Source organism: Lynx rufus, unplaced genomic scaffold, assembly GCF_022079265.1.
Source record: "Lynx rufus isolate CCGP_SWC_20201006 ecotype Redwood Valley unplaced genomic scaffold, mLynRuf1.p SCAF_1, whole genome shotgun sequence".
Taxonomy (NCBI): Eukaryota; Metazoa; Chordata; class Mammalia; order Carnivora; family Felidae; genus Lynx; species Lynx rufus.
This window is the reverse complement of record NW_025814823.1, coordinates 72536325-72550786: the sequence shown is the minus strand read 5'-3', so window position 1 is coordinate 72550786 and position 14462 is coordinate 72536325. Positions and strand designations below refer to the sequence as shown.

At 39.5% G+C, this 14462-nt stretch overlaps 1 protein-coding gene across 3 annotated transcripts in view; it reads left to right on the top strand.

The window, feature by feature from the left end:
- Positions 1 to 14462, top strand: part of NALCN (sodium leak channel, non-selective) — a 298095-nt gene that overhangs the window by 33775 nt on the left and 249858 nt on the right. For all 3 annotated transcript variants that reach the window (XM_047081619.1, XM_047081611.1, XM_047081602.1), the window contains exon 6: positions 1107 to 1261. In XM_047081619.1, the coding sequence (XP_046937575.1) occupies positions 1107 to 1261 (155 nt within the window). The remainder of the gene's footprint in view (positions 1 to 1106; positions 1262 to 14462) is intronic.

Here is a 14462-nt window from a genome sequence, read left to right as displayed (position 1 = left end):
GTATGTGCAAACCTGTGAATTGTGTGTGTGCACAGTGACCTCAAGCAGGGAAGGGATTGCAGAGTGTTGAGTGTCAGACTCTAGAGAAAATGCATTATACACAGGGAGGGAACCAGCCAATTGAATATAAGAAGGTATTAAAGAAGAAATATGACCCAAAACATCTGCCTCAATTTGGCTGTAAGCTGAGGGCTAAGACTGTCCTGAGGTCCATCCCCACTTAGGAAATGCTTACAAACATCGAGGTAGTGGGAAATGACTTGTAATAAAATCATGGATTTTAGAAGGCTTGTGAAATCGTCTAGCCTAAACTTTGGCCAGGGCACAAGCCATGTGAATTGTCTCAGAGAGCAGCTATCCAGGGCCTATTTTAAAGGTCAGCCCAGAATGAGATTCCACAATCACCATTCCAGTGATGACCCATACTTGCTCCCAAGAAAGCTATTACTTATCTAAATCCTCATACATCAATTTAATCTCCACCTTGCCCTCCAGAACAATGAAACAAGGATGTATTACCATCCACCTAAAAGACCTTCATGTTCCTGGAGCTATCATCAAATCACCCTATAATCTCTCTCTTTCCAACACCATTCCATTGGTTCCTTCAATCCCATGTTATTTGTCTGGATTCCTTTCTCAACTGCACATCTGCCAACACAGAAGAAGACTGAGTGTCATTTATGCGACTCATAGGATGACATCCTATGATCGTCATCATTTACTATTTGGTTAGAAGTAGGCAAGTAAAATTTGTGCCCACAGTAGGGTAAGTATTTGGTGAACAACAAGGAAGCCCCAAGCAGGTTAACATTCCTTGAAAATTCACAGCAGATTTCTTTCCTTTGCTTATCTGGGTCTTGGTCCTTAATGACCAAAACCATAATAGTAATAGTATTCTTATATAGAGCTATTGTGAGGACAAATCAGGGATCATTTGAGAATGTCTCACTATGTCATTAATGCTATGAACACCCTTCATGAATCATGAATCTTACATCTGGGTCCCTATACAACAGCTAATAGTGAAGGGTGATTACATTATTCGTTTTAATCAACATTTACAATTGTCCAAATTGGCTAACCTTTTCATAATTTGTTCACAGAAATGTAACCTGGAATAGCTTAGCTATCCCAGATACACATTGCTCACCAGAGCTGGAGGAAGGCTACCAGTGCCCCCCGGGATTTAAATGCATGGACCTCGAAGACCTGGGACTTAGCAGGCAAGAGCTGGGCTACAGTGGCTTTAATGAGATAGGTCTGTCTTACCACTAAAACACATTTTCAGTTTCTGTTTTAAAATGTTTATGAAATGGAGAGAATACTTGTTTAACTGATGTTTTCTGTTGAGACTGGCTATAGCATTTAAGAAACACAACTACAGATTTTAATGCTCTTCTTGGGTTGTGATACAGTCTGCCTTACAGTCTGTAAAGACAGTCTGCTTATATGGATATTCATCAGTGTCTGTAGAGGGTTCAGTATTCCTTATTTTAGAGTATTTTGATTCCTAATTACAGCACTTAAAACTGTTTGTTGAGCAAGGTTCAGGGCTTGTTGACTGAAAGATAAGCAGGGTTGGGTTTTGTTCCACTTGTAACTGTGAACCAGTAGGCAAGGTAAGTCTTAAATAACTGAAGTAGTAGTCATTGATGAGTGCATGAAAACTGGAAAGTAATCCTGGAATGGAAGATAGCTAATGAAATACTTAATGAATATGCATCAACTATATAATAGACATATGGGAAATGATGATATGCTCAAATGTATACATTTATCTGTGGCTTGTGCTATTAAGTCCTGAAATGTGCCATTGTATACAGTAATGAAATTACTTAACATCTGCCATTTAGTTTATATCATTGCATTTATTACCATTTCATGCAAGGGGTGCATGTTTCATTATTGAGACAAACAAAAACCTAAGCATTCTAAACAATTATTTTATGCTTTGAGAACTTGTCTTAGCTCAGGCTGCCATGACAAAATACCATAGACTGGGTAGCATAAATAACATCACTTCATTTCTCCATTTCCCTCTAGTCTGGAGCCTGGAAGTCCAAGGTCAGGGTGCCAGCATGGTCGGTTCTGGTGAAGCCCCTCTCTTTGGTTCACACATGGGTGTCTTCTCGCTGTATTCTTATTTGGTGGTGAGGATAGGGAAAGAGAGAGAGAAAGAGACAGTGAGTAGGAAGAAAGGAAGAAGAGGGAGAGGGAGAAAGCTCTCTGACCTCTTCTTGTAAGGGAAAAAATCCCATCATGAGAGCCCCACCCTCATTATCTCATCTAAATTGAATTAACTTTCCAAAGGCCCCATTTTCTAACACCATCCCATCGCAGTGGGGGTTAGGACTTCAGCATATGAATTTGGGGTGGAAGCAACACAAACGTTCAGTCCATAAGGGAATTTTTATCGGAATCATTTGGAAACAACAACAACAACAACAACAACAATTTTCCCTTCAAGTTTCAAGGCCCAGGTGCATTTAAGAGAGTTCTAGACACTTTTACCCAGGACCTAAGAGAATCTCAGTGTTTAACAGTGTGGTGGTTGTGCTTCTTTGGAAGCCAAATCTACTTCCTGACTTTTGGTGCGGTTTCATAACTCCGCGAGCAGCTGTACAATGCGGGGTGTCATGGCCAGGCAAGAGAGCGTGAGCTCCTGTCAACCCTGGATTGCCACTGCTATAGACACAGCCAATCAGTCTTTATACATCAGGAAAAGTAGCTGATAAATCTTCCTCTCACCCTGGTGTTCCATCACAGCAGCCCACAGATGGTGTTATGCGGGATGGCATAATGAACTCTGGGCTGGGTGCTGGAATTTCAGAGAGAATATGTGAAGATCTTGCACTGATTGAGGAATACTCTTCTGCTGTCTGAACTAAAAAACCACAAGGCTAAAGCCTTTAGATAGAGTATAATAGTGAACTTGGGCTGAAAGCCACAAATGGTTGGTAGTTTTAAAACAGTGAGTTTTGCAAATAACGTTCCTAAATTTGTATTCTTATGTTTTTAATATGCCCTCAGAGCGTATTTCCAGCATTGTGTTTAGATGGGTAATCGTTCACCCCTTTGGCCAATGGTACACTTTCCTACGTCACCAAATTTAGAAGCCAGCAGATGTGAAGGCATTTCAATTTGCTGTACTCTCTTCAACTTATCTGGCTTTGGAATCAATCTTATATCCTTCCCCTGGATATAAGGACTTTTACAGATTATGCTGATGACTTTCAGGGATGAGCAGGAAATCACAGGCGTGGTTTGGGAGATGGGATGTATATTTTGGGTAAGCCGCGTGGACCCAGTTCCAGGAATCCTGACCCCTTGGGCACAGCTAGAATGGGCTCATCAGAGCCTCTAACTCTTTAAAGGGCTAACTGGGTGTGCCCGTGTCTTGATGGAGGGTGGCCAGCATTCAGTAGTTAGACTCTCCTTGCACAAAAATCTCTATTCCTATAGAATCATATTGCTAAATCAAATCACTTCCTGGCCATTTTGAATGCAGCAATTGTGCCTAAACTCAGAATACTGAATTATAGTCAAGCTGATTCAGCTTTTTTCGCTGTGACTTACAATGACTTCAACCACTGTGCAGTACTCTCTTTGAGAAGGCAAGTTTTCTCACAGAGCGTATTGGCTTCAGAAGCCTGATTCTAGGAGAGAACTGCCCCGGGGGCAGCAGGCCTCCACTAAGGCAATAATCTTACTGTTTATTTGCACATTTATCTCCCAAGGATTTAAGCTCCTTGAAAACAGGAAGTACATCTTTTCATCTCCATGCCTTCAGGGCCTGGCACAAGGCCGAGCTCTATAAATATTTACTAATGGACTGAACAAAGTATATGTCCTTTTGAATTTGATGGTAACCAGTCATGTTTGTGTTAGGATATAGAGCCATAATAGAGAATTAAATTGTTTTCTTGTTGTTCTTTCCCCTGGTTTTGTCTGCTTTTGTTGGCAGTATTCATTATTCCTCATGACTTGCTTTTCTATACAAGCTTAATTTGGTCTGTTTGCTTCTTTTTCTCAAATGATGCTTGAGTTCAACACCACTGTATGACTAATGGTTACATAATGAAATGTTGACTTTGTACTGTAACCCAAAAAGTTTAAAATGGTCGCTATACCTTGGACTGAAATTGCTAACTAACTTTCTGATATTATGCATCTTTGTAGATACACAAATTGTGATATTTTAGATCATCTCAAAGGTTTTACGGAAACAAAATAAAATTTTCCTCCAAAATGAGGAAAAGAAATTATTTTACTAGGCACACATGATCATCTCTTTTTGCATGCAGTTGAATTTAAAACAATTAGGTGATTTATTGTGCATATAAATTTGGTCAATGTACTTTATATGTAAGTAAGCATGATTAATTAAAAAGGAGCACATTTCCTCTTCTTACTAATCAAATTGTCATATAATACATTGAATTTCAACTCATTTATAACATTTCATTTATAAGTAGCTTTATGTCTCATTAAAATTGATGATGTTGAAAAACTCACTTTTTAAAATACATGAAAAGCCAGTCATTAAAGTAGAAAATTTATAAAGAGCTTCAACTGTAAAATTGTAAAGACACCCTTGCATCTCTAAAGTCATCAAATATCAAGAAGACTGAGAAATAGAAATGCAGTTTCCATATTTAAGGACTCTGAAAACCTGGCACTAATAAACCACACATCAGAAGACCAGGTGTCTAACAGATTACTTCCTGAAAGGATTCTGGCAACTGAGGATCTCAGGCAGAGCCAGCAGAATGCTGACATTCTCAAATAAAGAATATTCCCAGAGGAGCAGAGTAGTTCTCTGTTTGAGTCAGGACATCAGTGTGTGGCTGACCATGGGAACTTTCTGGGACTCCATGTGACATCTCAAAGTGGAGGCTCTCGTTCCTGCAAGCATTTAGTGGAGAAATAAAGAAGACGAGATCCTCAGTCTGGGGGAGGGGCCCGATGCTGCTGCTCCGTGTCGATGAAGACAAGGGCCCAATCTGGCTGTCCCTTAAGATGATATGGGGAGGCTTTTAAAACATAACACTTCTCAAGCACCACTCTCAGCCCAGTTAAATGAAAACCTTGGCATAGATGGTTTTTAGAAGCTCGGCGTGTGTTCTTTTTTTTTTTTTTTTTTTTTTAAATTTTTTTTTTTTTTCAACGTTTATTTATTTTTGGGACAGAGAGAGACAGAGCATGAACGGGGGAGGGGCAAAGAGAGAGGCAGACACAGAATCGGAAACAGGCTCCAGGCTCCGAGCCATCAGCCCAGAGCCTGACGCGGGGCTCGAACTCCCAGACCGCGAGATCGTGACCTGGCTGAAGTCGGACGCTCAACCGACTGCGCCACCCAGGCGCCCCTCGGCGTGTGTTCTAAATGTTCATGCACCGTTGTGAACACTTGGACTGAAGCAGCACTGATACACCCACACACACCTGTCTTAGAAAAACTTCCTTTCTCTCCTGCCTGACAAATACCTGATCCTCTGAAAGTGATTTCACAGATGAGGAACGATCAAAAAGAATGAGGACCATATCTATAAAAATGCACATTTAGGTATGTGTAAAACTGAAAAAAAAAATCCAAGAGATATAATTTTTAAAAATTGCAGAAAAAGACAACCTAAATATATGGATTTAAAGGGTACAGCTGTCGCAGTAAATGATCATAGAACAATCAACGCTGAGGCATTTCTTACTAAAGTTGCTGGAATTCAGAGCTAAAGAAAGCATCCCATGCGCATCCAGAAAAAAATGATCAAGTCAGTTCTTTTTCTTTTTTTCCCAAGCAATACTCAAACAAGTGTAGCTCCGGGAGGAACCCAGGGCCTCCAGTCATTTCTAAGGGAAGCCATCGTTGAGAACTGAAACTTTGTCAGGACTCAAGTCCAGGATACAAGGACACAGGGCTTACAAAGTCCTCAGAGAAAGAACGTGTCAAACTAGTTTCGGTTACCATTGAAGAAACAAGAACTCAGAGACTGCATTTTCCATTAATCCTTCTTGAAGACATTCGGCCAATCAAGAATGACAGGTCGTGAGCCTAGTCTCTAGTATCTACTCAGTGTAAAAACAAAGCTAATACAACTTCAGGATTTACAGAATATATAAATATTACAAATTATGGCTGTGTAGAAGAGATGAGAAGAAAATCCAGGGAGGCAGTGTAGTGATGTTAGTGTCCTTATACTCAGCAATAAGAAATATATTGTCTTATGCTACATATGACTTATGTAATGGAGGTATATGTGTAGTTGAACAAGAATGAATTACAAAGTAAAAAATAACTACTTTAGAAAAAATTCACAATCAAAATAATGGCCCTGGGGTTTGGATCACAGCTCTACTACATACTAGTATGGTGACCTCGGAGAAGTAATTAACCTCTTTGTGCCTCAATATCCCCATCTGTAAGGTGGGATAAAGGATAGACCTCCCTTACAGGGTTGATGTGAGAAGGGACTGAAACACAGCACTTAGAACACTTAGCACAGAGTGAGCCAGAAATTAGAGCTGCATTGACAAAACAGGAATGCACCTCTGTGGTATTTGAGAAAAAAAGGCAACTTGTTTTTAAGTTTATTTATTTTGAGAGAGAATGAGTGAGCAGAGGAGGGGCAGAGACAGAGACAGAGACAGCGACAGAGACAGAGACAGAGAGTCCCAATCAGGCTCCACACTCTCAGCGCAGAGCCTGACATGGGGGTCAGTCTCACGAACCATGATATCATGACCTGAGCCGAAATCAAGAGTTGGTTGCTTAACCGACTGAGCCACCCAGGCACCCCAAAAAAGGCAGCTTTAATAAGAGAGGGGAGAACACAATGCTTTCAGATTAACACAGCCATGGTTTATATTACTCCCTTCTGCCTGTAGTAGTTTGCTATTCAGATTGTTCAGGATTTTAGAGCAAGTGGGGAGACTAGTGTTCACCTTGCACTATGTCCCTGTTAACTGATATCGTGCATTTTCTCTCTCTCTAATCAATGTACAAAATTCCAGAGGGCCAAGTTTTGATGGCGTTTGGTCTTCATTAATCAATTATTATTCTCTTGTTATCCTCAGAAATATCCTTCCTTTGTGCTTCCTCTTTAGGAACTTATCCATATTTAGCCTAGGCCATTGAATTTTCTATAGTTTCATTACACCTTACACCTATAGTTTTATTTATCCCTATGCATTTGAATTTGTGACCCTGGACTGGGCCACTCCCTGTCCTTTAGCAGAGTGCCAACAGGCCCTCCTTCCATAGACCTCAAAAAAGCATCCTTTGGCTCACTGAGCCAGAAGCCACAGCCATGCTATTTCCTGCATGGTCCCCAGCACTCAGTGGTTTACTTTCTGTCCTCCCATAAATCCCTGTACCAATGTTGACTGAAATGGTGGTGGTTTTTCTGTCCCTTTTTTTCATTCAAATACCCTTCCATCTTTATTTCTGGGTCCCTTTTTTACAACCCATTCTTAGAACCCTCAACTAGTACATCGTCTGTAGGATGTTAACCTAGGCACTTGAGACATCACATACTCCCCACATTCCAGACCTATTGAGGAATATACATTATTGAAAGGACATATTTATTTATTTTTTAAATGTTTATTTATTTTTTAGAGACAGAGAGAGACAGCACAAGCAGGAGAGGGGCAGAGAGAGAGGGAGACCCAGAATCCGAAGCAGGCTCCAGGCTCCGAGCTGTCAGCACAGAGCCCCAGTGCAGGGCTCAAACCCACAAACTGTGAGATCATGACCTGAGCCGAAGTCAAACACTTGACCAACTGAGCCACGCAGCCCCTGGAAGGACATAGTTAGAGGTCACAGAATCTGTTTAGCAAACATTCACATTTTGTGATTGCAGTGAGTGTGGGGAAGTCGGGAGCCAGCACACAGTGAAAAGGTTTGGGGACAGGTGACACCCAAAAACTCTACCGTAGAGGTGAAACCAAAACACCACATCAGCTTACCCTGTTTGGAAAATGTGCCCTGCTTCCATGTTCCGAGTATTCGCCCCACCTTCAGCCTCTCTGTTCCTCTGTGTTACCACATGCTTGTCAACATGTGGGGAATCAATCTGAGACACTGTGGTTTTCTGTAATGGCACTGAAAATTAAACTAGAGGAATTTTGAGCTGGAAAAGATAGTAGTCATTTGGTTCACCCACACAGTTTTACAGAGAGGGCAACTGAGCCTCAGAGTGAATAAGGTCAGAGTTCTAGAGAATTCCCCATTGAAACAGGGAGAGTCTCACTTCTTGTGACTCACATACTCCCACTAAAACTTACTTTATCCCTCAAACTTTTTACATTGCAGATCAGTATTTCATTAAGAATAAAACTGAAAAAAAAAACCTTGCAAAGCTTAGTTATATTCTTAATATTATAGTAGAAGTTTAGTATCACTCACCTTTGGTAGGATGCTGGTACAGAAGATAACTATTCAAACAGATGTGATATGCCAGTTGGGAAAAAAGCAACAGCAAATCTATCACACGTGGGAAGGAAATCACAGCAAATGCCATTAAACTGGCAATTTACTTGTCATGATCTTTCAAAAGATGTAAGAAATTGGGTATAGCAGATGAGTACAGATCTATTCAGGTTTGAACTCTCCATTCATTGTACAGTCAGGTAAAAACAAAACATGTTCAGAATTTTTTGTTGTGTTTTTTTAAATATATTTTTACTTATTTCTTTAATTTTTTGAACTAATGTTCTTTGAACTAATTTTAGACTCACATAAAAAAAAAGTTACAAAATAGTACAGAGAGTTCCTATAGACACATCACCAGGTTCCCAGAATGGTAACTTCTTATACAACTGTATTACATTATCACTGCTAAGACATTAGCATAACACAATGCTATTAACTATGGTGCACATCCCATTACCTTTCATAGTTGATCCACTGATGATCTTCTTCTATCTCAAAATCCTACCCAGGACGTCACATCGTACTTAGTCATTAACTCTCTAATCTCTCCTAATCTGTAAATTTGTCAGCTTTGCCTTTACAATCTTGACACTTTTCAGAAGCACTGGTCAGTCATTTTGTAGAATGTTTCCCAGTTTGGTTCTACCTGATGTTTTCTCATAATTGTAATGAAGTTCTGATCAGACTATTTACATGATGTCTGGCTTCTAAAAGGGAAGAGAAGTTGTCCACTTTAACTTATTTATTTATTTTAATTTTTTATTATGTAAATTTGAAGGGATCCAGCTTTATAATTCAATGTTTATATGCACCAAAGCGACCAAAACCTGGGTAGCTATGATAGAAGAACCCAGTAAATGACATATAAAATTCATCCTGACAAGTCATTTAGGTAGTAAATAGATATCAGGCATTTTTTGTTGTTGTCATTAGCCTTCAAAATCATAAGAACAAAACACAAAAGCCCAAATTTGTAAAAATCCGGATAAACTAAACTTGATTGAGACAGTTTATATCAGACAGAGGAAGTCCATAAGCAAGATCAGACTATAAACAGAACGTTCTGAAAATAATAAAAAAAAACCATTTGAATTATATATGCTTTTAATGCTACCTGGACTGCATGAGGTGACTGCTTCCCCTACGCCTTCTGTACAATAAAGCACACACTGTGGTCTTATGTGACTAGCTGCCCACAATCTTCATTATTGCAATTACTGTCATTACTTATCACAAGTACTCATTTATCAATTACTTATGTATCTCTAGCACTAGGTAAAAGATTTTCTATTCATTGTGTTTTTCATCCTCCCAATAAATCCATAAGGTGTCATTATGCCCAATTGATAAGTGAGGAGAATGAGATGAGAAAGAGCTGATTCGCCCAAAGTCACCTGCAGGCCACAGTTGGGAGCCAAGTCTTGCTGCCCATGTGCTGAGGTCAAAGCCTGTGTTCTGGAACTGCAGACTCTGAGTTAGCTGTGAAGTTGGCCATGGGTAACCACCATTCCCCGTGGCTTGTCAGGACAGCTGGCTCATCAGAGGGTCTCATGATGATAAAGGAGGGGACATGTCCTCCAGGGCAACAACCCACCAGACATGCTGCCTTCTCCTCCCACCACCATGTCTTTGGGACAGAGGGACAAGGGTGAAGGAGGCTGACGGTGATGTCCACTGGAAACAGGGCCACTCAGGGCTGGTCTCTGACTTTGCATCTAGCCTCCTGCATATTTTGTGACAGGGTCAGTGCATGATAAGTGTGAGTTTTATGTAAGAATTAAAGTATGAAAGAATATACGTGGGAGGCAGTGCAGTTTTACAAGATAATTTATTGAGCTATCAACATTTGGGCAAGGATTCAAAGCAATGGCAGCAAAAATCAGTAAATATGCTTTTGATACAAAAAGAGATAGTAGACATTTAGGCTAGAGATGTGGGAGAGAACACTGAAACCAAGCAAAAATATGTTATTTGGTATAAGGCAGTGAGGTTCACACTGATCTGAGCGAAATTCAAAATTCGACCACATTGTGACTTATGTGCGTAGTATATGTAATTTATAGCTACGTGCATTAATTTCTTCTGCATATGTGAATATACTTTCTCTTTCCCTTTGAGATACAGATATTTAATTTTGCTTTCTACGTACTACAAATTAACCAACAGGTTTCTTTAAGGTGATTTTGCAGATGCATATTAATTAATTCCTTTATTAGATATATGACATAAGAAGCATTTACCTTATTAGACCTTTCTGTTAATAAAATCATAAAACTTATATGCCTTCCTTACAATATTAGGTAGGAAAACTATAGGTCATCAGCATCACAGAAGTTAAGATGTACATTTGGGATACATATATAAATTTAAGGTGATGACTTATCTTTGAAAAATTTTTTGATGATAAATTAATGAACCTTTAGAGAAAATGAAGAAAATTAAAGCAGGGTGGCTATCACCTGCCAGATTCTCATATACTCCCGAGTCACTTCTAAAGAAGGCTATTATGGGTACTGGAATTGGAGACTGGTATTTTTTTTTTTCCAATGGGAAATACATTTTAGCCGTTACCCACTATGTGGTATTTTCCTTATTTGACTTTGGGTGGTATTGACTATACTGTACAGGCTCAGCACCCTGCATGAGTCATAAATCAGTTTTATTTAATATTGATGAGAAACAGCATCAGTGGTTATTTTCATCACTGGTAGTGTTCCATGCTCGAAACTACCCCATATCTTGCTGAAATGGAATTGCCCATAAAGCCACCTACACAGGTCTAATGTTTCAGTTCTAATACAGGATTTGCTTTACTTTAAAATTCCCCCTATGTTTTTTTTTCTATTGGCATTCTATTACTTTTATTATTTGTCTTCTATTGCATCTGATATTAAATATGTCCATAAAATAAGATGAAAGAAAATTACTTTCACTCAAATCACAGTAGATGTAAATTGAACTTTGCTGATGACGCTATTAAAAATTGATTCATAGGTTTAAACGATGTTAAACTGTATTTCATGTTGCAGCATGTGGTGTCAGAAGGAAACTTTACAAATGAGTAGAAAATAGGAAGTTATTATGTATCTATAACTGTGATTTATTGCAGAATGTACATTTTTATTGCAGTTGCAAAAAAGCCACCATAAAGACTAATTTGTAAAATATGTAATTGAGATTTATAATACTTTGTGGAAAAGCACGGAAGGCTTATTTTCCCTGCATTAATCTTTGTGTTCAGCATTGCTCCCGGAATTACTTATCGATTTTTATGAAAACACATAGAGAAGAGAGAACTAGGGCAACAGCATTCGACCACAAGTGCTTACCCGAGTCTATGCCAATTCTAGACTTGCTCTTTGAAGGAATTCCTTTGTCATGGGACAAGGAAGTCCTGACTGTATTTTTGTTAAATAGAGGACAAGATCATGAGGCTTCAACAAGGAGAATAGTTGTGAAAACCTTTGGTCAAATACAGGGGCTTTATCCCTGGGTCCAGGCATCAGCAAACGCCCTCAGGTTGCACATAGAAGTGTGTGCCTGAGGGTTTCTAAAGGCAATAAGTCTTTGGGCTTCATTAGATTCTCAAACAGGGTCACAAACTTACTTAAACTGAAATTAGATATGCAGATATTATTCAGAATATTAGGAAAAATGGGAGTCTAAAGGTAGCAAATGCAGAGTGATTTTTAAAAAGGATATCCACTAGGGGCGCCTGGGGGACTCAGGCAGTTGAGCTTCAGACTCCTGATTTCAGCTCAGGTTATGATCCCAGAGTCCTGGGATTGAGCCCTGCATCCCGTTCCACGCTGAATGCAGACCTTGTTTGGGATGCTCTATCTTCCTCTGTCCCTCTCCTGCTTTCTCTATTTCCCAAGAAAGAAAGAAAGAAAGAAAGAAAGAAAGAAAGAAAGAAGAGAGAGAGAGAGAGAGAAAGAAAGAAGAAAGAAAGAAAGAAAGAAAGAAAGAAAGAAAGAAAGAAAGAAAGAAAGAGGAAGGGAGGGAGGAAGGAAGGAAGGAAGGAAGGAAGGAAGGAAGGAAGGAAGAAAGAAGATTATGCACTGCCTGGTGTCTAGCAGGTGTTGGGGAGTTCTTGTTGAATGGATTAGAAAAAACAGCTGCTGGAGTGACTTGCCATTGGACAGTGAAAGAAGGAATTTTAAAAGTGGATTTTGAGGGCATAAATTATTTTTTTTCATATTATAAATAGAAGACAATACTCCTTGGAAATATCTAGTGGTTTCCAAGAAATTAACATGTTCATAGTTACATTTTAAATATTTATAGATATAGGGACACCTGGGTGGCTCAGTTGGTTAAGCATCTGACTTCGGCTCCCATCATGATCTCACGGTCCGTGGGTTCAAGCCCGCATCGGGCTCTGTGCTGACAGCTAAGAGTCTGGAGCCTGCTTTGGATTCTGTCTCCCTCTCAGTCTCAACAATAAATAAAAATTTAAAAAATAAAAAATATTTTTAGATTATAAAAATCATACTTCAAATAGCATATGAGGTTTAAAGAAAGTAATGAATTCTGCCATATGTAAATCCCTCCCTTCCTTTCTCCTTTCCTTTCTTCCTGCCTTCTTTCATCTTTATCAGTTTTGTGGTATTTAGTAAAATGCTTTTAACTGTTTCCCTGCTAACAGACGTTTAAGCTGTTCTCAGTCATTGACTACAGTAAGTAATTTTGTGTTGAATAAATGCTCACGCACACATACACTCATATATCTTGTGTGTGTGTGTGCAGTATTCTTTAAAATAGATTCCTAGGACGATTTCTAGGTTGAAGGGTATGCACATTTTTTAACATAATAAATAAATAGGGGCGCCTGGGTGGCGCATTCGGTTAAGCGTTCGACTTCAGCCAGGTCACGATCTCGCGGTCCGTGAGTTCGAGCCCCGCGTCGGGCTCTGGGCTGATGGCTCAGAGCCTGGAGCCTGCTTCCGACTCTGTGTCTCCCTCTCTCTCTGCCCCTCCCCCGTTCATGCTCTGTCTCTCTCTGTCCCAAAAATAAATAAACGTTGGAAAAAAAATAATAATAAATAAATAAATAAATAAATAAATAAATAAATAATGTTGTGTTTCTCAAAAAGATTTTAAGAATTCATCATCCTGCTTTTTTTGTGTGAGAGTGAATTTTAGAAAGTATAAGGTATTCTCTTTTGATATGCAAAGATACTGAAGTAAAAAAAATATATATAACAGACACCATATTGTATTTTGTGCTCTTCTGAACACCAGCAGCCCATTTCCTCTTCCTTGCATTCCTTCCTCCCCTTTTCCCTGGCATGCCTCCTCCTACCAATACCTGACCCACTCTCTAGGGCCTCAGTGCATGTGGCTTCCCATACAGCACCCTTGTCGCCTTCTGTCTGAACTGTGACAGAGCTGGTCTGTGAAAGTTAATGCTTCTTTCTGTTTGGTTCCCACTGTCTGATGTACATGTATGTGTGTGTGTATCTGTGTGTCTGCGTGTGTTTTATCCTCTTCTTCCCAATGAGCTCATTAGACCCCAGGTGCCTCGAGTAGGAACAAAGCTTCCTGTGCTTCTCGTGATGCGTTTTCTAACTCTCAGTGAGCTCCTTATATACTTGAAGACTGGTTGATCGCATGTGGGAGAATTTTATATTAGATACATTGCCTTTTTAAATCATTATTCCGTGGAAACTTCATGAGGGAAAATTTAAATAAAATTCAGATACAACTCTTGCCTTTTAAGTTCATTCTCTGTTTGAAATTAAATGGTGTCTGCCTTATGGCAGGTATTCACATGAAACAAATGTGAACAGACTAGCACAGAAGTCTTGTGTTGACGGTCAAGGAAACTCTCTCTGTTGGTAACAGCAGTCAGTGGAACATAATTCCCTTGACATTCTGTGAAATTAAATTAATCTCACCAACTAATCAGTTGGACCAAAAAGGAATAATGTCTTGTAGGGAAGCACCATGCAGCTCTTCCCTCAAGGCCAATGAGGCCATAGGAAAGCCGACTCCTACCTCCCTTGAGGTTGCATGTTCTAATACA